Genomic DNA, 26,684 nt, shown 5'->3' on the forward strand with positions numbered 1-26,684 from the left:
CAGCAAACAGCAATCTGATCTGGGGGGGGGGGGGGGTGTTGCTACGCTCCAAAATCAGTTCCTTATGTAAAATTTCCCTAGAAATAGTTTCACATAATCCACTGTCAGTGTAAAAGGACAACACCGATTTCAAAACAGTTGAGTTTTTATTTGACTTTACTGTACTTTGCATAATTTTTGATGATTCGGAATTACAATTCAGGAAAAAAAATGAATTCAGAACAGCAGTGGGATAACGCAATACACATGTCCAGAAATACACAGTTGTGACCCAGCATAGTGCACATACGCCAGTCACTAACCTGAGCGTAACTCGTGCATAACCGTAGCAGTCTGGGAGTTATTCCACTGTTCTGATTACTCTCATATAAGATGCATAAAACCTCTAATTTCCCATTCAGCCTGATGAAAATATTTGTGTACGCTGCGGTTGCCAAACACCACTGTGAATGGCTCCTGTGTGTTTTCTCCCCTCTGAGTGTGTAAGAAGTAGGCTAGCCTGATTTGACTTCAGTAAGAATTTTATAGTGGTCCTCTGAGGCTGTCAGTGTGATTTCTCGCCCTCATTTCTCCCCCAATCTTAACTGGCCACCTCTGGTGGCCGAGCGACCCGAGGAGCCGGCAGGTTTCAGGCTGTCTGCTGGATACAAGAAGGCAGTTTGTTTCTGCTCATTTACCAGCTGAGCTCATTATTGTGGTAGTAGGATTGTTCAGTAATTCACCATCAGTTTTTCCATTCATAAATTGAAACTCATATCATACAGATTCATTCCATCCCGACTAATATATTTAAAGTGTTGATTTCCTTGGATTTTGATGAATATTTGGAGGATGATGTTGGCTTAGAGCTGCTGAAACCCTGAATTGTGGAGACTTCTTGTGTCACACCTGCAAAGGTTTGCTGAGCCTTTCACTGGTCTCTGGGTGGTGTTCAGCAGGCTACACAATCATGCTGAAGGCTGCTGACTGGACAGTTGTCCAGAGGACGATCACCTGCTCAAGGAGGGGAAGACACAAAAGGCCATTGCTAAAGAGGCTGGCTGATCTCAAAGGGCAGCATCCAAGCACAAGAGCAAATGTGGTGAGAAAAGGTGCACCAGCAACCTTGAGAGGATCGTGAAACAAAGGCCTCGGAGGAATAATGGCCAGATTCACTCGCAGTGGACTCCAGCTGCAGCCAGCGCTTCAAGAGCCACTCAGCACAGATGTGTCCAGGCCCTGAGCTCCAACTGGCCCATCCTTTGTGTGTTAGGACACTCTGGAACCAGAGACGCCACAGGTGTTTCACCTGGGTGGAGGACATAAAGGACGGCACTGGTGCTCAGTGGAAGTGAACGTTGCGTTGCATTCGAAAATCAAGGTTCTGTAGTCAGGAGGAAGAGGAGTAGAGACGCACAGAGTCCAGTCCTTTGTAAACTTTCCACAGTCGGTGATGTTTGGGGAGCCGTCATCTGCTGCTGTTGGTGCACTGGGTTCTACCAGGTCAAAGGTCAGCGCAGCTGTCTCCCATGAGAGTTTATAGTGCTTCCTTCGTGCTTCCTTCTGACCAGCTTCATGGGAATGCTGATTTCATTTTCCCCACTGCCCAAAGGGGCTGTGTGAGGGTCCACGGTGTCCCTGTGCTTGAGCGGCCAGCACCTGACCTAAAACCTAATAGAGAAGCTCTGTGTCAAGAGAAAGATGTGAGACACCAGACCCAACAATGCAGACGTCCTGAAGGCCTCTATCGGCCCATCCTGGGCCTCAGTAACACCTCAGCAGCGCAGCAGACCGATCAGCTCCATGCCAGTGACCAACGATCGAGTTCTGGAACCGTTCATACTTTTCACTGTATCGGACTCAGTAAAGACTCTATAAAATACACAAGTTTGACTTAAATTCAGTGACTTCTTTTTATTCTAGTTTAATGTGATGCAGTGACTTTCATTAATGATTTGTGATATTAACCCACAATTCATTTAAAAAAATGGATGGGGGGAAGTTAAATTAGCCCTATTGATGCCATCCCAAAAGAGTTGTACAGGTTCCCTTTAAATTACAAATGAATAATTGTGATATGTCTGAACAGCCCGGGTTTCTCTAAGAACAATCCCCTTTTAGAGTTTTCATCCCTCTCCTCTGCTGACTGACAATAAAGTGAGATAGTTGAAGCAATTTAGAACTATTAATAAATCCACAGACAATGAAACCTTCAGTCAATCTTATTTTCCACTTTTACAGAAGTAATGTTTCATTCAGCTAAATGTAAATACTATATAAATTCTATATTTTAGACAGTTTTGCAACAACAGTCCCTTTCATAGTTATTTATAATACTAGGCAAAAATCCAAACATTCCTTATTAGGTTATGATTTTGCCCTTTAGCTGCTTTACAACCCCCCCACCCCCACAGCACGTTCTGCATTATTTACCCTGCCCTCATTGGGGGTGCTGACCTTCACCATCACCATTACAGCAGGAAGGACGGGGCAGCTGGTTTGGAAGACACCAGTGATCATGTTTCACAGCAGGACAGCAGATGTTGATCACATGACTGTCACAAAAACTTTGCTGTCCTGTCCTGACCCCCCCTCCCCCCCCTCCCCACACACACACACTTTCTTTTGTCATGCCAGAGTGTATTATTTGATATTAGAAAACCAACTTTAAGATTCACACAAATCCCTGGTTCATTTGGTTTCCTCTGATGTGTGTTTGATAGATCGTTTCGTACTACAATGGAACAACCAAAGACATAATTTGGTCTCAGACAGAGAAGATCCACTGGCCCTGTGGTGGCCCCCCGCTGGACAACCCTCCCTGTGTGTTTTCCTCAGACGACCCCTCGTGCAACGACGGTATGACCACTTTAATTCCTCCATCCTAACATCGAACACATGACACTGACCACTCCATTAGCTCAACCCTGCAGTGAGATGCGATTTCATTCAGGATTTTGGCTGCAGATGCAACATTCAAGGGATTTAAAAAAAAAACAGAGCGCAAACTGGGAGCGCAGATCATCTTCGAGATTCACTTTCTGCCGTTCCACATTTGGCAGCCTGAATGTGCGATTCACACTTATAACATATGCTTCTGAAACAGCGTTATCGACGCCTGCAGTAAGTGAGCAACAGGCTGGAAGCCTTTTTTTTTCAATGAAACTGCGTCGCTCTTTCACTGAGCCTGATGTCTGGTTGCATCACCATTAGCACCTGGAATGCCTCTTTATGGAGGCTGCACCTTGTTGAGGTGTTGCAGGGGGGTGATGGTTGTTTTTCATCAGTTTTTGGCTAGAAAAGAAAACAGATGAGTGGTTTTCACAGTAGCTTAGCATTTCATTGTCACACGACTTGAGTTGGCTGTCGTCTGCAGTCTCAGTGCTGGGACGTTTGTAAAATAGAACCTCCGATCAACCATTTTCTTTAACTCGGTTTTGCACATGTTGGCATGAGTATACCTCTTCCTCTTCTTGTGCTCCATCACAAGAGACCCGATTAGCACGCCGGTGTCTTTATTCATTGCCAAAAACAAACAGAAACTCACGTGCGTAAGCGATGCATTATCAGAGGTAGTGCTGCGGTCAACGTTATCCAGGATCTCCTTATCTTGAAATGATTCCTCCAATCAGGCCTTCGTCCTGTTGAGATGGGAGGAAGACTCTCATCCATCACAACGAAACATTTCTTACCTCTCCTGGTTGTCACGTTAATCATGTGCATGGCTGTGCTGCCCATTTTCCCCTCTGATTTATTTTTTTTTACGTGTTTAGAGCACCAAATATGCAAGTCTGACAATGAAACCTTTTATGAAACAAACATCCCTCCTTCGAACATCTACTCATTTAGGATAGTCTGGAAAAAAGGTTTCTTGGCCATTACTGTCTGTCATGGGGCCCTCTGTAGATCCATGCTCTGAAAATACAACCAGGAGTGTTTCCATGTTGCTTTGGAGAGTCGTGCAAGAGCCCACGGTGACTTTATGTTTGCTGCCCTCTTTTTCACTGTTAGCATATCCCATCAAATAGCTTCATCTTTCTAATTTTGCTACACATCATCCATGGCAACTTTTTTACAAATTGCAGGGCCGTGTCTGGCCTGATGTTAGCTTTGTCTTTAACCATCTTCCCGCTTCTGTGTGTGGTCCTCATAAAGTGTTTCACTCAGTGTTTCGCCACAGCAAAGCCAGCTGGAGTTTTGCTCTCTGGGTTGCGACACGCCGCTCCATCCACTCAATGGTGCAGAGGAATTTATTACAAATCTGCTCCAAGAGAGAAAATTGCAAACAAATTGTGCTCCTGGAAGAAGGAAGCAGGATTAAGGACAGTATTGTCAACTTTCATAGAATTCACCAATGCATTTCTCTCAGGTGTCCAGGGTCTCCATGTCATCTGGTTTTGGTAAATGTGTCCATTTTACCTGTGTGGTGGACTGGAAATGTGACTGTAGGTGCTGAGCTGTTGCCTCCTCCTGCCCCAGGTCAGAGAGAGGAGAGGCTGATATAACAGTGTGCCACTGTTGTTGAACACGTTTTGTCTCCACACTGCTCCATCAGAGTCCAGCAACTTGACATTCTAAGACACAATTTCTCAGCGCTGTGTGACTTATCCTTCTCCAACATTCATTAACTACAGGCTGCACTGGCATGACGCTCCAAAACCCAATTTATTCCCTCAATCCGACCGTAACTCGACAACCGAATTGCGTGTAAACACATTAGTCCGGCTGATATCAGTGCTTTCCTTATCTGTCTAATACACGCAGTGCCGGGGGAAATAGATGGGCTCCGGCACGTATGCGCTTTAATCAGAGTTCAACTAGGCGAAGCATGTGGTCAAGAGAGCCACGCTAGCATACGGCATCATCGTCTGCCTCTTGAAATCAACATGACCACGAGAGAGCATCCTGCAGCATCCTGAAAACATGGCTCAAACCTGGGGGTGACCAGGCACCTATTGGGGTGACCAGGCACCTATTGGGGTCACCAGGCACCTATTGGGGTGACCAGGTACCTGTTGGGGTGACCAGGCACCTATTGGGGTCACCAGGCACCTATTGGGGTGACCAGGTACCTGTTGGGGTGACCAGGCACCTATTGGGGTGACCAGGCACCTATTGGGGTCACCAGGCACCTATTGGGGTGACCAAGTACCTGTTCTAGACTCTCTAACATGTTTCCATCAGATTTCCATTGTCTTTCTCTGTGCCCTCCCTTCCCTGGAGAAAAGGTCCACTTCCACAAACTCAAATCTGCTCCCCCTCACTAAAGAGGACTAATTAGAACCGTCACATCCGTCAAATCCTATGTAACCATGCTTGTGCGCACGTGTGAACAAATGTACCAGACTCAGCACAGCTTTCCGTGTTTTCCAGTGCAATTATGAAGTACAACCTTCAGGAGAATATATTCATTATCCCTCGTGTTTAACTGTGAAATAACAAAAGCTCTGTTTCATTTTGGATGATTCTGTGTTCATTAGCAAAAACGGCGTGTATTCAGGAGGCTACGTGTTTTAAGCACGTAAGGATCTGCACGATGGTCTCAGGGCACCTCTGCAGCCGGATTCTGCTGAAACGCTTGGTTCAACTTGTCCAGCTGCTCCCGCTCATGTCAGTCTCTTCATGCCTCACCTGGAATGAACGCAAACTAGTAAAGGGTTATTTTTACTTATCAACCAGTGGATTTCTGAACAAACCTCCCCATTTGCTTGTTAGAGATCAGGTCTATTTCTGTACTGATGAGGTTGGGCATATCTGTGACTGATGCTAAGGTAGCGCGTGCTACTGTCTGCTCCAGGAGGTCACACCGTTGTGCTCGCTCTTTTTTCAAAGATGTGGCTGTCGACATCTGTGACACACATGACAGACGACTGAGTGAATCCTTCTCCTGTTTCCAGGTCATCTGCCAGTTCTCGGTATTGTGGCAGTGGGATCTGGTTTAGCGCTCATCATTTTTGGTATCTCCAGTTTCCTCATTTACAGGTGAGTTTTGCACCCTGCTGATGCTTGTCTACTGAGAGGTCAGATCCAAGATTATTATTATTATTATTATTATTATTATTATTATTATTATTATTATTATTATTATTATTAGTAGTAGTAGTAGTAGTAGTAGTAGTAGTAGTAGTAGTAGTAGTAGTAGTAGTAGTAGTATTATCATTATTATCATTATTATCATTATTATCATTATCATCATTATTATCATTATCAATATTATTGTTGTTGTTGTCACTATTATTATTGTTATTATACATTTGAAACAGGATTGATTGCTCAGACCAATGTGCCAATGTTGTATTTACACAAATGTTGCCAAGGCAACGGCTCAGCGGGTGATGTTAAAGCAGCAGGAATGTGCAGAATGAGCTCATATACTGGGCCCAAACGGTCCTGTCCTGTTCTAGTTAATGACCATTAGCCAGTTCATTTGGGTTTGTTTTCTTGGTGCGGAATTAGAGCTGAATGCCACATTTCAAAATCATTTACATTCTGTTACTGTTAGAAACACACAGATTGGGGACTGTTTCTTGGGTTTTACTGGGCTGAAAATGGCAGGTACTCTATCGTGTTTGAAATTCTGTTTTAAGTATTTCTTAAAATGTTTGCTTGAAAAGTTTTAAATTTATACATTAAAAATGGCAACAAGCTCTCCGATATCTTGAAAAACTGAAGATTTTTCTGTTTTTAAAAAGATAAATATGTTTCACCCAAGTGTCTTGGTCTTCAATATACTTGCCTATTAGTAATATTTTTACTTTATTATTTTTATTTTAGTAATATTAGTAATATTTACACAAACAAAAAACCATTAGAATTAATGAAACTGTTCCTATGGTGATGCTATTTTTTTAACCATACAAAAAAGATCTTGGTATTCTGCAGCTAGTTAAATGCAGTAATTGCACAGCTTCAGCTTCTAAAAGCTTCTTATGTTCATAGTTAATAGGACTGTTATGGAATCATGATGCAACTGGGATGGTTGTTGCCCATTTTTATTGCTGCCACAGTTGTGTTTCTTTGGGAGAAAGACGCTTCTGTGTTTATAGTGGTTCTAACTAGCTGCTTCTCATTTAGCCTTTAAAACAAATTGAAATGACTCGTCCCAAGCGGCACACGCTACACGCTGCACACTTCTGCAATTTCTGTTGAGTCTCCCTTAATTAACTGAGAGGTTTTTCATGCATGTCCTCAATTATCAAGCTACTGGAAGAACTAGTGCTTTCTGCATAAGGTCTTGGTCAAAAACAGCACGTTACACAAGAAGATCTATATTTCTAGTCTTTACCCGTCCTGCTAATTCCGTCTGATAGCTGCCTGTAGAGGCGGTTAATTGCGACCCGAACATTTTTCCAAAGAGGAGCTGATTTATTTAACGGCTAACATATTGTGGCGGTAATCTGATCACTTTTCTGACTAACACAAACGAGTGTTAATCACCAGCCTATCAGAGTGGATTTTAATCAGAAGAACAGTGGAAGAAAGATGGAGGAGCAGCCATCCACTTGAGGTAAATCCACAGAACCTGAATCTGAGTTAGTATGTTTGATATTAAATAAAGTAGCAGCTAATTGGATGCAGAGTGTGCAGTTGATTCTCCAAACATTGATCTTTTCCTCTTTCTTGCTTTTCTCAGCTTGGAGTTCAAATAGCACACAATGGATTCGCTAATTAGAAAACTCTCCTGGACTCTTGGCCAGTAAGTTCTCTTGCTTCTCATCCCATTGTTCTTTAACCATCAGATAGCTATGCTCTGACAATATTTAAATAGTATTTTTGAAAACACAATTTTCATGCAAATGTCACTTTTAAGGAACTATATTCCCATAATTATGAGCTCAGCCTTCCACACTCCATAGTTTACGCACCAGCAACTTAGTGTCACGAGTGTTTAAAAGTGATCCCACATGTTCACAATCGCATCAGCTGTGGGTCTGTTAGCTGTGTGCGATAGCAAAGCTAACCCGTGCCGCTCTGTGTTCTCAGACACCAGCGGAGCTACACCGAAGAGCGGCGCGACCAGCGAGCTGCTGCCAGGCCTCCTACTTGATCTGCGAAAACACCACTAAAACACCAACACTCTTGAGTTTAGTCACTGTTCCTTAGTATTATTCTCAGCTCAGATAACCGAACGCTTCTCACTCGGGGCCACTTTATCTAATGAGGGTTGCAATTTATAAGACTTATATATTGATATTTATTTTTTTAAATAGGGAAAATATATGAATAGGTATTATCATTTATATCATATATATGTAAGATTCTGTACTCTGATAAATTAAATTTGTAACTAGTGTTATAGTGGGAATTTTGTAATGAATTAAATCAATATTGTAAATTTATATTCTATAGAGGATCGTGGCAAGGTGGTAGGAGACGTTCTTTCTCTTGGAAGTTTCATAAGTATTGTAAAATGTAGAATTTAATAAAATGTAAAGAATTAAAGTCTGTCTTTGTGTGTTCGTGTTGCTGTGTGGTGCCTAATATGTTTGTATCTCATTTTGATTCCTGGCCGTTTCATGAGTGTGGGCAGTTTCCTTGAAACTGGACTTTATTGACGAAGCGTTGCTTTAGTCTATGTTTTGGAGGTTGGCGTGCACAGTTGGGCCTGGACCCTGAGGACATTAAACAGAGCAGCACTGGTTCTGTTATTTAAATGGATGGTTGGCCCAGCAGGGGGGGGGTTCACATATGGCACTTATAAAACAATAGGCCCAATGTGGAGCCCCACACTTTACCCCTGTAACGCCAAGGCGCCGCTGAATACCTTAACAGTGGATTGGGCTGCAGGCTGCAGTGGTTTAACGGTGTTTCCTGTCCTCAAAATGATCATACACAGAGGGTCTGTAGTATTCGTTGACACAAATAAGCATCAGAAAACCCCTCGGTGTTTTGAGAGCGTCTGACTTTCAGGGTTTGGAAAAGAGGTGCAACGTTTGAGGGCAGCTGAGGCTGCACACGCTGCAACAATTTCCTGCAGCCATCTGGAAGTGCTTTACACCTCTTCTGCAGGGCTGGAATGTGCGAGCCCTCCGCTTGTTTTTCATTTCTGACTGTTTCAAACTGATTAATGAATTTCCTTTTCTGTTCAGGCACCACCACCAAGACAAAACTCTGGTTTTCTTAACTCGGCACTAATTGTTTTAGTTTTGAAGGGATTTTGTACAGTTCAAGAAGAAAGACATCAGGAAAAGGCAACTCAACAGAGATTTGCTCCAGATGTGTTGATTCTTTGGAATTCCTCTTGTGTCTGTGCTCAACATGTGTCAGTCAGACCCCAAAAAACAAAACTACAACAGACCCGACATCTATGCATTTAGGACCAAAACACCAAAACAAACATTACTATGGAGCTGAAGGTTGAACAACTTTAAACGTCAACAGGGCCGTCGTAATGTTGTTCTTTATTGTTAAACATGGTGTTTGCAAAGGTGACATATAAGGGCATCACGATGTGGTCTGTAACCTCTGTGTGAATGGAAGAACACACACTCGGTCATTTACCACCAATAAACATGTTTCGAAACCCCTTCGTAATGGATTAGCATGCTAATTCCAATAGCTGTTTTCAACTGATCGGTTACTTCCTGTAGTTTCATTGAGGCGCTCTGTTCACTTTTAACATTTTAATTTGCCCACGTCTTCTCAATTGGCTCTCCGAGATTTGACACACAACCCCATAATTTCACCATATTACTGTAAATATTCAACACACTCCGCACGAATATTCCTGTTTTTGATTTCACCACCTCGTGTTTTCCTGCTTTTAAAGGAAACTGAAGCTGGAGAAAGAGCTGGCTGGAATGTTGTGGAGAATTCGGTGGGAGGACCTTCAGTTCGAGAGCCCTAATAAATACCACAAACGGGCCGGCAGTCGGCTCACCCTCTCGCAGGTACGCTCGCAGCTCGAACCTTTACCCTCAGACAAAACATCGACAGCGGCACGCAGGTGTTGAGACACAATCAAAGTCCTCGGTGAAATGTGAGAGTTTGACACTGATCTCACATTAGAGCTGGCGGCTTCAGGATCCGGGCCTTTCCCCGTGTCTCTGGTCCTGCACGTCTCCAAACTGCCACTAGCAAGTTTAAGTTATTCTTCTGGCAGGTAACGCGCATGTATCTGCCAGCTAGAAAAGACTCAACACTATTGGATGGATTTCCTTCATATACGGCTGATCCCTGTGACGCCGGAGCCATCGGGAGAGGAAACTGCTGATTTGGCATGTTTGGAGCTCAGCGCTTGAGAATACTGGCGCACTATGTTCTGTGTGTATGTAAAGGAACGATGCCGTTGCAACGGCCTTTTCTAGTTTACACATTCCCAGAGAATCTGCAGCGGTTTATTGAGGGTGGCCCCGTTTGCAGCGTCAGACCCACATTGAATTGTTGTTCAAATAATCAGGCATTTGCTCCTAGCGCTTAAAGATATAGCTCAGTAGCAAGTTGTGCTGGTTGCGGACTACACGTGCACGCTCTCGGGCTACTCGCCAGGATACCGTGTGTGGAAAACGCAGCAATTTTCCATGCTGATGTATTTTCCAATGTGCCATCTGTGTTTGCCAGTGTTTGCATTCTACACAGACTGTTCTTGCTCTGGCGTGAGTTTTACCCACTTTCGGTGTGAAACACACGTCCGAGGACTTGTGAAGGTGTTATCAAAACTGAAAAAGGCTTTCTTTGCACTAATTTCCACAACCTTTGTTTTTTTTTTTTCTTGTCTCACCACTGTCGAACCTTCCCAGAGAGGCTCGAGCTACGGCTCCTTGATAACGGCCCATGGAAAATATCAGCTATTTGCAAAAACGGGCTATTTTAAGGTAAGGCTCAGTGAGTTCTGACATTTTCAACTCCTGCGCACTCCTTTGCCACCCACGCATGTGCACACTTGCAGAGAAAGCCGTGAGACACGGAGAGATTGAGAAAGAGTGTGTGGGTGAGTTTAGGTAGTTGGTTTTCAGAGCTGCGTAATGCATCCACTTCTTTTTCTTCCCTTTTCTTTCTTTTCTTGTCATTTGTCTGATTCCTCTGGACAGACCTGCAAACAAGGAAATCTGTCTGTTTTTGTTCTCACAAATCTGTTTTTAAATGCAACTGGCTGCCATCATAGGCTCATTGGTACTGATACAGTTATTGATGCAGCTCCAAAACTAATTAAATCTCACACCTGATTATAGATGCACGAATTCCTTCAGCCACAGGAACCCACAAAAGGCGAAAGTGGCAGAAAAAAGCCGCATCTGCTTCTCGTGATGCTGCTTTCTGCAGCCAGAAACCTCGCACATATTCCTCTGGCTGCTTGATCTCCTGTCATCCTCACAACCCTTCTGTAGCAATTATGGTTGTTGCACTGTGTTGCTGTTGTTTATTCCTGCTTCCTCCTTTGTAAGTCAACTCTACATCAGGGAGGATTTACGACTGTGTCTGTTGATACACGCAGGGCAACTTGGTGGCCATCAAACATGTCAACAAGAAACGGATAGAGCTGACCAGACAGGTTCTACTGGACCTCAAACATGTAAGTTCTGTCATTTTGGTTATCACCCTGCAATTTCTGCTGCTGTATATTCATATTATTAATGCAAGAAATGTGACAATTGTCCTTGATGTAAACACAAAAACAGCATTACCTTCAAAACGATGTTTTATAAGCCTAAAAACACTTAACGATTATGTTAGCTACAAAAAAATGAATCGGCTATTCAATCCTGTGAATGTTGCGTCTTTTAATTGCAGAGTTCATTTACTTGATGGGCAGATTGTTCTTGCTTTAATATTTCATGATGGGAGTTTGGATTACATTTCTGATTGGATGTGGAGTCCCAAATGATTTCCTTTAAACTGAATATGCAAGAATGAACCCTGTTATAGGATAGGATGACCACGCTTCTGCTCTGTGCCAGGAGGATGAAAATAAAAGGTGGCTTCAGATAACATGCTCTCTCAGGATGTATTGATGTGGTCGCTCCTGAGAGTGAAGCCGTCCCTACATTAAACAGAAATAGAACCTTTACATCCCATATTCTCTCTAACATATTCTGTTTATTTATGATTATGTGTTCCAGTCACACTTTTCTATATTCCTTGCTTAGAATTGTGTTACTAACTGGAAAAGTCTGATTTACGTGAAAGTAATTACGAAATAGTGAAAAGCAGTTCGCGTGTAGACAACATTTACTTACTTTTCCATTCTGGATTTCCAAAATGGTTGATTGGATGATCAAAATACCACCAAATGTCTCAGAGAGAAAGAGACAAAGAGTGTGTGTGTGTGTGCGCGTACGTGTGTGTGTGTGTGGTGTGTGTGTGTGTGTGTGTGTGTGTGTGTGTGTGTGTGTGAGGGTGTTTCTGGTGGCCAGTCACCTCTTCCTCTCACCTTTTGACTCACCTGCGCGATCCTGAATTGGATGGATGGATGGATGGATGGATGGATGGGTGGATGGATGGATGGATGGGTGGGTGGGTGGATGGATGGATGGATGGATGGAGGATGGATGGATGGATGGATGGATGGATGGATGGATGGATGGATGGATGGATGGGTGGATGGATGGATGGATGGATGGATGGAGCAACCATTGCTTAGAAAGAGCAGCATCCACTCCATCAAATGGGACGGAGCCCTTCTGATTCCCCAACTAACAACATTCTTTCTCTATCTGCTCCCTTTTCCTCCGTCTCTTGCATCAGTTGCTCCTTTTTTCCTGTTTCATGACATCCTCACGTAAACATTCTTGTCAAAACACTTGAGTCAAGAAGCTTCCATCTCCATTTCTGGTTCATTATCTGAAGTGTTCCATCACAACTGGTTTGTATTTTGAGTTTTTAGACTTCGGCCACTTTTATGCTTGCAAAAATCCTGGGTTTGGCCACGAGGTCGTCTGGAGAAGCCGTTTGCTGAGAGTTCAGCACAACCATCCTTTTTTATTGTCTTGACGTCTGAAGACGAGTTCCTGGCTCCAGGCACCACTTTTGTGGATTTGGCAGTAAGCTGAATGTAAATGGAGCTGCCGTGTTTAGATTTCCTCCGACTTCCAACCAAATTGTAGAACATAAACTCATTGTCAACAAATGGTCCTCAGCCAACAGTTCAGTCATTCCCTGAAATAAAGCCATTATTTCGTTTTGTGTTTGGGACACTGAGGCAGGGAAAGGACTTTCCTGCTATGTTTAAGAACGCCAGATGGTTTACAAATGCAGATGCTGACCAGAAGAACTTGGAAACATTCCTTATCCTGCAGCAGGAAGGTCAGAAGTGAATCCGTTTTTACTCTATTTTTACTCTTTGGAAAGGCCTTTTCTGAGTTACCAAGTTTCTCGTTGCTCTCACTCATTTGCTCTGTTTTTCACATGCATTTGCATAAGGAGATAAGATCTGGCTTTCAAACCGCCTGTGTGACCTCCTGGTCCAGCAACGGGCACACATGGGAGAAAGGCTGCTGTCTGAGCTGGCAGCCCGTCAGACGCCCCCGGGGGCCTGATCGGTTGTCAAACCTCAGCTTGTGAAAGAGCCAACCAGATGGGGGAAGAGTTGAAATTGCCAGTGGAAACTTAACCACTTGTCCTCCTTCCCCTCCTCACTGCTGGTGCTTCTCCTCCTCCCCAGAGTGCAGCGGGGGAATTATATAGGCCAAAGGGTAGGCTAACATCCCCGGAGCTGTGAAACAGAAGCAACTCTCTCCCTCGTTCAAGTGTCACAGCAACGGTGAAGGATTTTTTTCCCTCTACGGCACAAGAGAGGCTATCAATATATACATTTAGGTTAGCCAATAAAGCCCAGATTTGTCATGAAATGACTCTGCAAGAATGACCTTCAGACTTGTATTTATTTCTCAAGTAATTTTGTGTTTAAAAGCACAAGTTCTCTCATTGAAGTCAGAGTTTTTAGAGCAGTTTGACACATTTGGTCCGCCTCCATCTGATATTTCTCTTCCTCTCAGCGCCTCATTTTTTCCCTCACCTGGAACACAGCCTCATTCATAGCTTAGGGGTCATTTATGCAGCATGATGCCCTGAGCATGAGTGCATTTCAATATGTAGAAATAAAGGGGTTCGGACTGGTAATTAACAAGAGATTATTTTAATCATCTGCCGGCAGCGTTCCTCTCAAGTGGAGAATATTAAACAGCCATCACTTCCTTTGCCCTGTCCCCCTTTTCCATGAGGTCTGGGAATTTGATGTTCCGAACGTTGCACTCACAGTCGCGGTGCGTTTGTGTGCTTCCTTTCAGATGAGAGACATTCAGTTCAACCATCTCACCAGGTTCATCGGCGCTTGCATCGATGCCCCCAACATCTGCATCATAACCGAGTACTGTCCCCGAGGCAGCCTGCAGGTAATGACACCTTTCACTTTACGAGGTGTTTTCAGGAATGTAAGAGATTTTAAAATAACTAAAAAAGCTAAATGAAAAAAAAGTCAAAGAAGCCATTTACACTTTTTGTATCGGGTTTAAATAATTGTTTCTACTGGCCCCTCGACTCTCTTAATGACTCTTCTCTTGCCGATATTATTTTAGTGCAAATGCAGATCAGCAATCATTGATTATATTCTGGTGTCAACCTGCCAGGAAAAATATTAATTCCAGCTCTCTTGAGATCGGTGCTGTAAGATGCCATCACAACTTCAATCAGTGGATAAAATGTTTCCCACATAAGCCGAGAGAGTAAAGACGTAGCCTGTGAAATCACCTTATATAGATTAGAGTGGATTAAAAGTATGAACAGCATGAGTTCACATTGAACAGGTTTCAGTTTTTGTCTTCAGGAGTGCTGATTCTAAATAGACTCAGTGATGGAAGAGAAGCCTTTGCTGTATTTATGAGAACTGGGTGGTGGACTTCATCACTCACACCTCTGTCAGATGCAGATAGCTGTTACTGATGAGGTGTAGCAGGACGTCAAGGACGGGGGAGATTCCCGTCACTGGGCAACAGCACGGTTATTAATAACATGTAGACGGGCTGAAGCTGAGGCGCAACAAAAACGTCACGTACATTCTTGTTTTAAAATAAACTTATTGTAAAAGATGATTTCGATTCGTCTTTTCTCGTATAGCATCAGTTACAGTCGTTAATCACTTAAAATGGTCTCTCGGTTAGAAACCCAGATCCGTGGCAGTGATAATTCCCTGGAAAATGTTACACGGATTCTTCTTGGTCATTCTGTTTTTTCCGTGTGAACCAGGACATTTTGGAGAACGAGAGCATTAACTTGGACTGGATGTTTCGTTACTCGCTGATCAACGACATTGTGAAGGTATGTGCTGGTCAGGCTGAACCGGCTGGAAACTGGACCGTGAAGCAGAAAGAAAAATGCTTGTTTGTGTGGGAGTTTCATTATTTAAGAAAAAAAATCTAAAATCTGTCAGAAAGGTCACTCATTACGTGCATTGCTTTGTGGACCTTAGATAGACATGCAGTAAGTGGCTCTGTTGCCATGGTTTCACATTGAGGCTTTGTGAAAGAGTGACTGAGCGAAAGAAAGAGAGCAGGCGAGCAAAATGATCAAAAACATTGATTCCTGCCACAGTGTAGCGGATAAAGCTAAAGCAAATATTGCTGTTAAAAAGGGTAAAGTGAGGCGGAGACGTAATCCCAAACTTTACTGAAATCTCCCAGTTTGTATTAGTTTTAATCCAGCCTGATATAAGAGGCTTTGGACCTCGACGGTCCAGCCTCGGGCTCCACCTGCACGCCATCCTATGTTTCTGTGTGCATGTAGCACAGCTGAGCATAGAAGAGGCGCTGGTGAATCAGCTGACCGTGTCCGACTCGCTGCTTCTGCACAACACTTTGGATCCCTGCTGTCCCCACCAGAGGAATTAAGCAGAATTTCACACAGATTCTTCTGTGCCTGTGCCGTCCTTGAAACATGGCCTCTTTTCCTGCGGCAGGCACTCACTTCTCAAAGCCCGCCACCTACAAATTCTCTTTAAATGTATTGTGTTTTTTTGCTGTTGAATTGGGGGGGGGGCTTCTCTCCACCAGGGAATGAACTATCTTCACAACAACTACATCGGCTGCCATGGGAATCTCAAGTCATCCAACTGCGTCGTGGACAGTCGATTTGTTTTGAAAATCACTGATTACGGTTTGACTAGCTTCCGGTCTTCCTGCGAAAACGACGACTCGCATGCGCTTTATGCAAGTATGCATTTTCCTCCATCGTTTTTTTGTATCCGTGGCCATTTGTGAGCTCGTCTCATCGATCATTCTTTGTTCAGAGAAGCTTTGGACGGCTCCTGAGCTGCTAATATACGACCGCCACCCTCCTCAAGGAACCCAGAAGGGTGATGTGTACAGTTTTGGCATCATACTGCAGGAAATAGCTCTGAGGAATGGACCTTTCTACGTGGAGGGCATGGACCTCAGCCCCAAAGGTAAACACAAGTGTCTTTTACAGAGCTCAGCTGAGCACTGCTGCCGTCCTCCACATTAGCGAGCATGCAGCAGACATAAACACACGAGAGAGGGGGAATGAGCAGAGTTTGTTGCACTTCACCACAAACAAAACCACATTTCAGCACTGTGTTTTCCGTCGCATCCTTCTTTAACCTTTCTTTGATGTTTCAAAGTGGACCTCTAAAGTCTGCCAGATCTTTTGACCCTGCAGCTGTGCACGTAATGTCAGAGCACATGCGCGCCAGATGTTAATAGCAGGTGAACAACGTAATCTGTCCTGAAAGAAACACAACATCATTATTGATGACGTGTCAGCGCCTGTCTAATGTGTCTAAGGTAGCTATGGGGTGCTGTTTGGAAAGCAGCTGGTGCTAAAAATAGCAACATTTTATCACATTTGTTAAACCACCAAGAGTGGTGTGATATATATATTTTTTAATGTCACTTTTTAGGATAATTGCAATACAATTTGCAATCTTAGAAATATATTAACAAGCTGTAGTGTAAATATTAAATGTTGGCACAAATGTTGAATTTAAACGCTAAATCTTACTATGAAAAATCGATTCTAAAGCTAAAGGATAAATCTAAATCTCTCGGGTGAAACAAAATATTTAGTTAATATTAAAATTTACACTGCCTGTAACACAAAGTACCAACATTAAAGCCCAAGAGCTGTGATGTACTTTGTCCTCGACTATCACGAGATTCAAAAACAGTCCATAAACTGTCACTGGAATGACTGAATGATTGGGTGTTTTATATTCAATGTTACAGCAAATGTATGGTTTGGCGCTCTCCTGCTCTGTGACCCATGACCTATCACGAGTATGACGGGCTCATTGGCTAACGACAGGTGTTCACAAGTCTCGGACCAGGTAGCCAACCTAGTCTGACTGAAAAGACGTGTCCCTCTTTGAACCGATCAGATATCGGGGGAGTTTTATTATACTGAGACGGGGCAGTTCTGCTGTGCCTGTGTGGACTGACCACACAGTGACCAGTCAGACAAGGTGTCACTGTTGCTACGACAATGGAGATCTCTGAACAAAGCACTAAGATACGCCTGCGATGGCAAAAGGAAAAGGCAATCGCAGAGGTGTAGAAAAGAACGGGAAAATAAACACCAATAATTTTATTTCCCCCGTTAGGGTTTAATATGCTGTTGCTCCTGGGCTTTTATTTTGGTACTTCCTGTTACCCGCAGTGTAAATTTGTATATTAGCTGAATATTTAGTTTCACCCAAGAGATTTTGCTTTAATATTTAGATTTAATATTTAAGTTTAGACTTACATTTAGCCTATACATGTAGGTTTATTTTTTAGATATGGGTTTAGCGTTTAGATTCAACATTTATGTGTTGCATTTATTATTTAAATTAGCTATTTAATATATTTCTAAAATGGCAAATTTTGTTGTAAACATCCTAAAAAGTGAAAAAAAATCACTTCCCTCATTTGAACATGCTAAATGCGAGCTACTGCCCAAACTGCTACAAAAGGTAGCAGAGGTATTATTTGATGTCTTAACTTTTGAGTATTATGCTTTATAATATCAAAGCTGGTCCAATAACTTCATGTCCGTTTGCATGAAGCGAGAAAAGGTGCCATTGAACATGAACAATCACAGCTCAGTAATGAGCAACAGACCACAACGAACACAGCGACCTACATTCTGGCCCTCACCGATGGCAACCAGCTGCAGGTCCACAATGAGGAGCCAGATGAGGTGGCTCAGGCATCAGAACACGACGGCACCTGGGTGCCTTGATGGTGATGATACGTCCCACTGGGGGAAAAGCCAGGACATCCTGGAGGGACTGAGTCTCCCAGCTGGCATGAGAGCACACCAGGATCACCTCAGAAGAGGTGGGGAAGGGAAAAGACTTGTGGAAAGGGGAAGTCTGGGTAACTCTGCGTAGGCTACTTCCCCTGTGACCCAAGTGTGGATAAACAGCAGAAGATGGGTGCAAGGATCCATGAAAGGGATTATCTGGTGCTGCTCTGTTCAAAATACCCTTAAAATAACTGGATAATTAGCATCTACACTCCCGTCTAAACCGGTTGCGTACTCCTTTTGCTTCATTTTGTCATATTGTGCATTTTGGCTTCCTCCCCATGTCATTAGTGTTCTTTATAAGCGTAAAGGTGCCATTTCTCTGACCCCCTTTGCTCTCGTCACTACAGAGATTATACAGAAGGTGAGGAACGGTCAGAAGCCCTACTTTCGCCCTACCACTGACAACAGATGCCACTCAGAAGAGCTGACCATCCTAATGGAGGGCTGCTGGGCCGAGGACCCCGCAGAGAGGCCTGATTTTGGCCACATCAAGATATATGTGGCCAAGCTCAACAAGTGAGCCCTGCACTTTACTTCTTTACACCACCACGCTGGGCACGTTTTTTCTGTAAAGAGTCAGTTCATATTACAGGAACGACCTCAGGAGTCTGAAACACAAATACCAAAACCAAAGCCTCACCACGTACCACGAGAGTTTTGTTATTCCAAATCAAAGGGAGCACCCTTGATTGAATTAGCCTTTTCTGCGTGTCACTTCTCATTGTTGAAGCAGATATCCAGCATTTCAACAGCAGCCGCTTCCTTCCTAAATGATTACAGTCATCCCTGTCAGCCTCCATGTGTGAACATTGTTTCGAGAACCCGCCGCCCCTTTAAAGACCGCGCAAATCAATACATTTAAAAGATTGAAAAAGACAAACAGGATTAGACTGAAACCACGTTTGGGGAGACACCAAGACAATGTGGGATTATAGGTGTTCGACAGGAAGCTGCAGCTGCTGCTTGTCTCTGCGAGAGTGGATGTTTTTCAAGTTAGCATGACCCTCTGAATTATTCATACGCGTATTTATATTCTCAGCCTCATGCTGAAGCAGGAAACTGGGATCTTTTCCTATACATTAATTCTATACAACACGTACAGGTGTGATGTAGTTATAGACAGATTAAGAATTGTTTGGGTCGTCTGTAGTTACCTGCTGTAACCCTTGTGTTGCACCTGTAGTTCCTTCATTCAACAAAACGTGCATCAGAATCAGCTAAAATGGAATTAAAAAAAGTGGCTTGTCCAACCGTGAAGACCAGAGAGACGGAGAACCAATCAGACATTTGTGATAGAAGTAGCAAACACTGAGAATGTGACTAAAGTGCATCTGAAAATAAAGTGTGTTCCTCATTATCCGTAACAAGAAGCATAGTAATTCCCAGAAACCCTGGAAATTCAGGATCCCAGCAGTTTCTCAGCAGGAAATAAGCATGAAGCCATCTGGAAAATTTCAATTTAATGTTACTTTGCAGTCATAATATACCGATTTGTGGGGGTTACAAACTTCTCTTGGCATGAGATAGTTTCAATTTAATGTTGGAACTAGTACATTAAAATATGTACATTGACAGGGAATGATATATATGTTCAGAAACATGTCAAAAAAGGATGATTTATTCCAGCTAGAGTATCTTAAAGCAGTATTTAATGAGATTATAAAAACTGTCTCAGTGATGAGAGGTCCACTAACAGGACAAACCTTTCTGTCCTATTTTCCTGTTCCTAACATTGGTCAAGGGTCGTTACACAGGAAGCTTTCTTCTCTACCATCAGATTGTGTGGGATTTAACCTAGTTTACAATCATTACGTGTCTGATTGGGCAGCGCTCCAGAAATGGGCTCATTTTCAACGTTTTGTGACTGCTTGACAGATGCTTTGTCTGAGTCTCGCTGATATCAGGTGTTGACTGGCATCGCAGCAGAGAGGCTGTTATAAAATGCTGTTATAAAATCTGCCCGTCTTCCATTACTGCAACAAGGATTTATAATCCCAGTTTGCTAGAGTTTTGCAGCGTGTTTGAGCACGCACACAGGTGCTTCAGGGTGACGCTTCATCACTAAAAGCCGTCAGTGGAGGCTGGAGGGACAGAATCGATCAATCAATCAATCAACCAATCAATCAATCAATCAATCAATCAATCAATCTTTCTTTATATATATCGTCTTTTACGATCAAAATTGTTTCAAGGCGCTCTCCAGAATCCCAGGGCCTGACTCCCAACAAGCAACAGTGGCAGGAAAAACTCCCCTTTAACAGGAAGAAACCTTGAGCAGGACCAGGCTCATGTAGGGGGACCCTCCTGCTGATGGGGGGGGGGGGTAGAGAGAGAGGAGAGGAGAGGAGAGGAGAGGAGAGGAGAGGAGAGGAGAGGAGAGGAGAGGAGAGGAGAATTTAGTGATGAATTATGTGAAAGAGGGGATCCATTATAGATGTACATGCAGTAAACATGTGTTGTTGCTGGGAACTGAAAGAATGCAGCGTTTAATGGCGGTGTTCTAATGTTGTTGTGAAAGTGGTTTTTCTTTATTCCTGTCGTGAGTCGTGATTACTCAGAATTAAATAGATAAATTAAATAAATGAACATCAGTATATAAACTTAGATATCCTATTCATTTTGGTCAGTAGAAGTTTTATTTGGGCTATTCATATAATTGTACATTCATTTATTTATTTACACATTTCTTAATTGTTCTATTTCCACATTTCCCATTTATGGATGTCTGTATTGCTACATTCTAATTAGGTGGACAATGCTAACCTCTCCAACAGCTCTGTTTAGGATGGTGTGATCGTTGGTCTCTGTTATTACTCCCCTTTCTTTGCAGAGGTACAGCCCTCACTCCGTTGCCAAGCTAGCTAAAGGCTAGCTAAAGGCTAGCTAAAGGCTAGGGCAAGTCCTCAGTGTCCAGACTTGTGACTCTCGTGGCAAATTTTGATGGCAGTTTTTAGATCATTGGCGAGTTATTTTAAGACCAATGCTCAAAAGGCAGACGGAATACTTAAGATGAATGAAAAATAAAAGCCCATGTGAAACAAATATGAGATATATTCATGCCTGGTTTCTGTTAGGTAAGGGGGCAGACCACCCTATCTGTGTTTACCCCCCTTGTCTCACTGTTCAAGTGCCCACTTAGTCTCATGGAGATATCACTGAAGACAGAGGATCAATCAACAAGTTTTCAAAGCTAATGTTTGGCAACAAATGTCATGCTTTATATGAACACTATATTCATCATTAGCAACCGTTACTTCGAGCATCTGCAAAATAAATGAAGAGCGTGTGCAGGGACAAAAGCTTTAAATTGTTAGACGTATCCATATTTCAGCCAGTTAAATATCCAGGTTTCCAGCATTATTTCTATGTCCCAGGGATGGCAATGATAATAATAATCATCATTATTAGTAGTAGCTGTACTTTACATATACTTTGATGTGTACATTACATTTGGTAAAAGTGTTTTTTTACTTACATCCACGTTCTTCCATATGTGGATGTTGGTCGATATGTCGGCATATCAAAATAAGTGCTGGTCTGGAAACTCCATGAGGCGACGTGTGCACGGGGGTCTGCTGTTATTCTGACCTCTGTGTCCACGACTGAGACGTCGCTCAAGGATGCGCGTCAAGCATGAACAAGCACCTCATCGTGCTGACGAGGCCCACGTGTCAGCGCCACTTATTCTCATTAAGTAAATGTATCCTGGTGATGCAGTGATGGATGGGCTGTCTGTACAGGCTTGAAGGGGGGGTGGGGGGGGCTACTTTGCTTAATTTGTTTTGGTTTTCGGTCCACACGTAGTGATGATTTTCTTTTAAGGAACATTTCAAATTGCTTCATTGAAATAACCGCCTCTCTTTTCAGTGAAAAAAAAAAAAGTCATGTGTCATGAAATTCACATCGGCTGTGTTTGTTTTGGGTTATTATTTGAAATAATACGGACCCGGGCACTTTCACAGCAACACAGAATATTCCAGAAGGTTTTAAAATGAGCTAGTGACGCTATTCTATTGAGCTGACTGTTCATTTTAAATCAATTTTCCCCCTTTTAGGATCTTTCCCAGCACAGAGACACTTCTCACTCTCCATCCTTGCTCTATGTTTAACCCAATGGTGCAAAAATGGTGAAATTGTGCATCGGTGGGAGCCTCAGAGAGCAGCTACATGGCTGCATTCAATACTCCGAATCAACATCTTTCATGTTTCCCTCTGATGTTTTGTGCTGTGAACTTAAACAACGTGTGGGTGTGTGTAGGATCTGTGACCTACAAGGAACATGGCCGGGTGCCAGGCATTGATGTTTTTTCGCCACCGCAGCGGTGGACGGTGGATGACTCACTGTCTTTCAGAGTCAGTGTGTTGACATGCATGTACTATCTCTGTGTATGTGTGTGTGAGGTGGCATTTGAATGCAGAAATCTCCAGTGAGTGTAAAAATCCCGGAGAAGAATCCCAATTGCAGTAAAAATGCAGTTTTTCTCACCACATCTGCTGTTTCTCTACAGCACAACGGTGGGTCTGTTTTACTGCTAAACCACCGGTGACCTGGGTAAACCCACTCATAACTAGCAGTTAATAGTTAACAGTTGATCCCATTTCCATAGAATCAGGTTTGTAATGTAGCTCTAACGTGCTGGAAATCACAGCCGTAAACATTGGAAAGCAACATGGAAGGCTGCAGGGATGCAACTACTACAACTGCATTTTTATATCAGGTTTTCCAGATTCTGGAAAAGACGTTTTCAGCTGAGATGGCACATCGCCGCGGCTTCATGGCAGTTACGCCACCCTCATCACTGGTAGCATTCCCAAGCGGATAAAATTCCGGGTCTTTTGCAAGGAGCAAATTATGCTCATTCCCGCTGACTTAAAAAGCCATGTGTTTGGGGGTTTTTTTGAACGGTGGAATAAGGGCTTATCTGACTTGAACTCTGAGCTGACCTGCCCACTTCTGACACGATCCTTTCTCCATATGTATAGCATAAAGATTAGTTTATCATTCTCGTCACCAACTTGAGACATAACTGGTGGGAAACCCCCAATCAGGCCCTCTGATTGGTTAAAGAGTTAGTGGTGGTTTGGGTCTCATGCACTCATTCCCTGCTCCTTAATCACTGGCAGTGGGTTGAATAATTGATTTAGTCTTTTACAATCAACCAATCAATCAATCAATCAATCAATCAATCAATCAATCGATCTTTATTTATATAGCGTCTTTTACAATCAAAATTGTTTTGAGGCGCTTTCCAGAATCCCAGGGCCTAACCCCAGACAAGCAACAGTGGCAGGAAAAACTCCCCTTTAACAGGAAGAAACCTCGAGCAGGACCAGGCTCATGTAGGGGGACCCTCCTGCTGATGGGGGGGGGGGGTAGAGAGAGGAGAGGAGAGGAGAGGAGAGGAGAGGAGAGGAGAGGAGAGGAGAGGAGAGGAGAGGAGGAGGAGAGAGTAGAGGAGAAGTAGGAGAGGAGAGAGAGGAGAGGAGAGGAGAGGAGAGGAGAGGAGAGGAGAGGAGGAAGGAGAGAGAGGAGAGGAGGAGAGGAGAGGAGAGGAGAGAGGAGAGAGGAGAGGAGGAGAGGAGAGAGGAGAGAGGAGAGGAGAGGAGAGGAGAGGAGAGGAGAGGAGGAGGGGAGGAGAGGAGAGGACGGGCACAGCGCACAGAAACACATACAAAAATACACTATATTTTACAGATTAATACATTTAAAACACAGTTTGTTGCTTTGCTTATTCCTTTAATGTTGAACTGATTAGTTAACATTACTGCTAAGGTATTATTATATAAGGCGCAACGATCCCCACTTAACATTCAGACAGCCCTCCTAAATCACAGCCACCCCATCCAGTGCTCTATCCCAGTGTTGTTTTAGGCAACCACTTTAGATTTAGTCTTGATTTAGCAACTGTTGCTTTATTTCTGAGAATTTTCTGAAGTGCAGTGAACATGCAAGTGCCCAAATCATGAGCAGGAGCACATATGCTGAGCTGCTTGGATTAATGGACAGTTTATATGCACAATAAGCAGAAATATCAGGCATTTTGACTGTCCGCTAGGTCACCCAATAAAATTCACTTCCATTCTGTTCAATTAGCACAAACTCACGCACAGCTCATCAGGTTTTAATCATTAAAGGGTCATTTACAGACCATAGGTTGTCAACAGGGACCAGAGTATTTCAGTACTTCTCTTATTTTATTTAATGTAACTTTTCAAGACATAAAATTGACACTTTTACACCACAAATGCAACTAGCATTACATTCCTACAGCCAGCGTACATATATGTACACATATATGTTTTACATATATGTGTACATATATGTTTTATGCCTGTTGGGCAGAAAATCCATCAGAATTGATGATCGGTGTTGCTTTAATTCTAAAAAGGGCAGAAAAACCTGCTGTAGGCGTAACTGCTAATGCTACTAGCGTTGCTTTGGTACGCTATGTTCACACACAAAATTAATTTTAGGTTGTTTTTTTATCAATGCCATATTGCAGATTAGTGAATAACAGTTAGTTATATAGATGTATACACTGTGTATGTGTAGTGTGGCCCAGGGCACCACACGTTAATCAAAAATGGTACTACAACTCCCACAATGCAAGACATTAAGAGAAAAGCACTTCAAATCCCACAGCACTATATATTAAGAAAAACTGGCTCCAAATTCCACAATATTTACAGGGCACACGTGAAAGTGACGTACAAATATGTTATTATATATTGTAATTAGTAATTCATTCATCAGTTTTGACACCACTTCCCGTGCTGCTGCGTTTTAAATTGGTTATTATTGAGCGCAGGACCATATTTAAGGCGGCCTAAAGCACTTCTGCCAATCATTCTGTCTTCTTGTGGCGTCTCTTAATAATGTAAATCATTGTGAGTTTACACACAAACTCGTCAGCATTATTTTTCAGACTATATAACCAACATGTTATATTTGGCTTTTATGATCGCAATAAGGACAACACTTAATATTATTTCATTTTTCCAAATGCCAAATCTCACAATCACAAATGTAAATCTGGTGTTTAAATCAGTTTAAACAGTGTATCGCATTCTGTATAATCTTTAACATCTTTAAATAAAATGAGTCTTTATTTATTTATTTATTTTTGTGAAGTTTATTACTTTTTTTGCTTTTCAAATGTATAAAACATGTTAAAAACATTTGCATAAGCACATCCATGGAAGTGATGTGGTTCGGATCAGGTTTGGGGTTCAGATTGATGCCCCTCCCCACACACACACACACACACAGTCAACGCAGTGTGTGTATCACGTGTGTGTATCACCCTGTAAACACTTCCATGTGCCGCGTTATATTCAACACTCTTCATGTGTTGTGTGCTTTGCAGCTTTTTCCTCGTGTGTTGTGTTGTGGAGTTGTCGTGCTTTTTTCCTATAATATGTTGTGTGTTGCAGTTTGGGCCACTGTACCAGTGTATAAGGAGAAAAATAGAATAACACATAGACTCTAAAACTGTTCTTTGGTTCCACAGGGAGGGCAGCACCAGTATTCTGAATAACCTGCTCTCCAGGATGGAGCAATACGCCAATAACCTGGAGAACCTGGTGGAGGAGAGAACACAGGCCTACCTGGAGGAGAAAAGGAAGGCAGAAAACTTACTTTATCAAATTCTTCCACAGTAAGTAACTTCCAGGAGAAAAGGTTCAGACACATTAGCCTAGCAAACACGCAGAGCATCTTTTTTGCCTCAAATGAAATCCCCATATTAATTAATCCCTCCCAACAGCTCGCTTTATGAAGAGATCCACACTCCCTGCAGGGCCATCCCACTGATGAAACTGAGCAGCGTGCTGACTCGCCAGGTTTAATGAGACAGTCTCATTACCTCCAGCTAAACAGGCAGACCGGCAGCATGATAGCGTAGCCTGTTTCAGCATTTTGATAGCACCACAGAGTGTGATATGTCTCTGCAAACGAGAGAATCTATCAATTACTTCAAAGGAATCGCGGAGAGGAAGGACACCATCTTATTTCTGCCCATGCTTTCTTCTTTTTTTAAAAATCATTTTGGTCACCAATTACCCGAGAGCAGAATTAGCAAATGATAAACAACCCTTTGTAGTAAAATTCCCAGACATTCCGTAGATGAACTTAAACGTTGAGCCCGAGGACGGCTTCATGGGGAGGACACGTCTCCTCTTCATGTTGCAGCTGTGTCTCAAATGTTCCTGTCCAGATAACCACAGACAGAAGTGTCATTGCTCTTAACTTCTGCTGCTAACTGCTAACTATCTGTCTTTGTGCAGCTCAGTAGCCGAGCAACTCAAACGGGGGGAGACGGTGCAGGCGGAAGCCTTCGACAGCGTCACCATCTACTTCAGCGATATCGTTGGCTTCACGTCCATGTCTGCAGAGAGTACACCTCTACAGGTCCAGAACTTTGTTTCAATGTCAATTCCATCACAGTTGTTTTTCTAGGATTATAAAG

At 43.0% G+C, this 26,684-nt stretch overlaps 1 protein-coding gene across 1 annotated transcript in view; it reads left to right on the plus strand.

Moving 5' to 3' along the window:
- npr2 (natriuretic peptide receptor 2) overlaps nt 1-26,684 on the plus strand; it is a 44,079-nt gene that overhangs the window by 11,309 nt on the left and 6,086 nt on the right. The window contains exons 6-17 of the mRNA XM_057019758.1: nt 2,703-2,838; nt 5,877-5,961; nt 9,749-9,869; nt 10,719-10,793; nt 11,414-11,491; nt 14,205-14,309; nt 15,160-15,231; nt 15,963-16,122; nt 16,199-16,354; nt 18,564-18,732; nt 25,728-25,874; nt 26,503-26,626. Coding sequence (XP_056875738.1) covers nt 2,703-2,838; nt 5,877-5,961; nt 9,749-9,869; nt 10,719-10,793; nt 11,414-11,491; nt 14,205-14,309; nt 15,160-15,231; nt 15,963-16,122; nt 16,199-16,354; nt 18,564-18,732; nt 25,728-25,874; nt 26,503-26,626 — 1,428 coding nt within the window. The remainder of the gene's footprint in view (nt 1-2,702; nt 2,839-5,876; nt 5,962-9,748; nt 9,870-10,718; nt 10,794-11,413; nt 11,492-14,204; nt 14,310-15,159; nt 15,232-15,962; nt 16,123-16,198; nt 16,355-18,563; nt 18,733-25,727; nt 25,875-26,502; nt 26,627-26,684) is intronic.

The sequence above is a fragment of the Takifugu flavidus genome, chromosome 20 (assembly GCF_003711565.1).
Source record: "Takifugu flavidus isolate HTHZ2018 chromosome 20, ASM371156v2, whole genome shotgun sequence".
In the NCBI taxonomy this organism is placed as follows: Eukaryota; Metazoa; Chordata; class Actinopteri; order Tetraodontiformes; family Tetraodontidae; genus Takifugu; species Takifugu flavidus.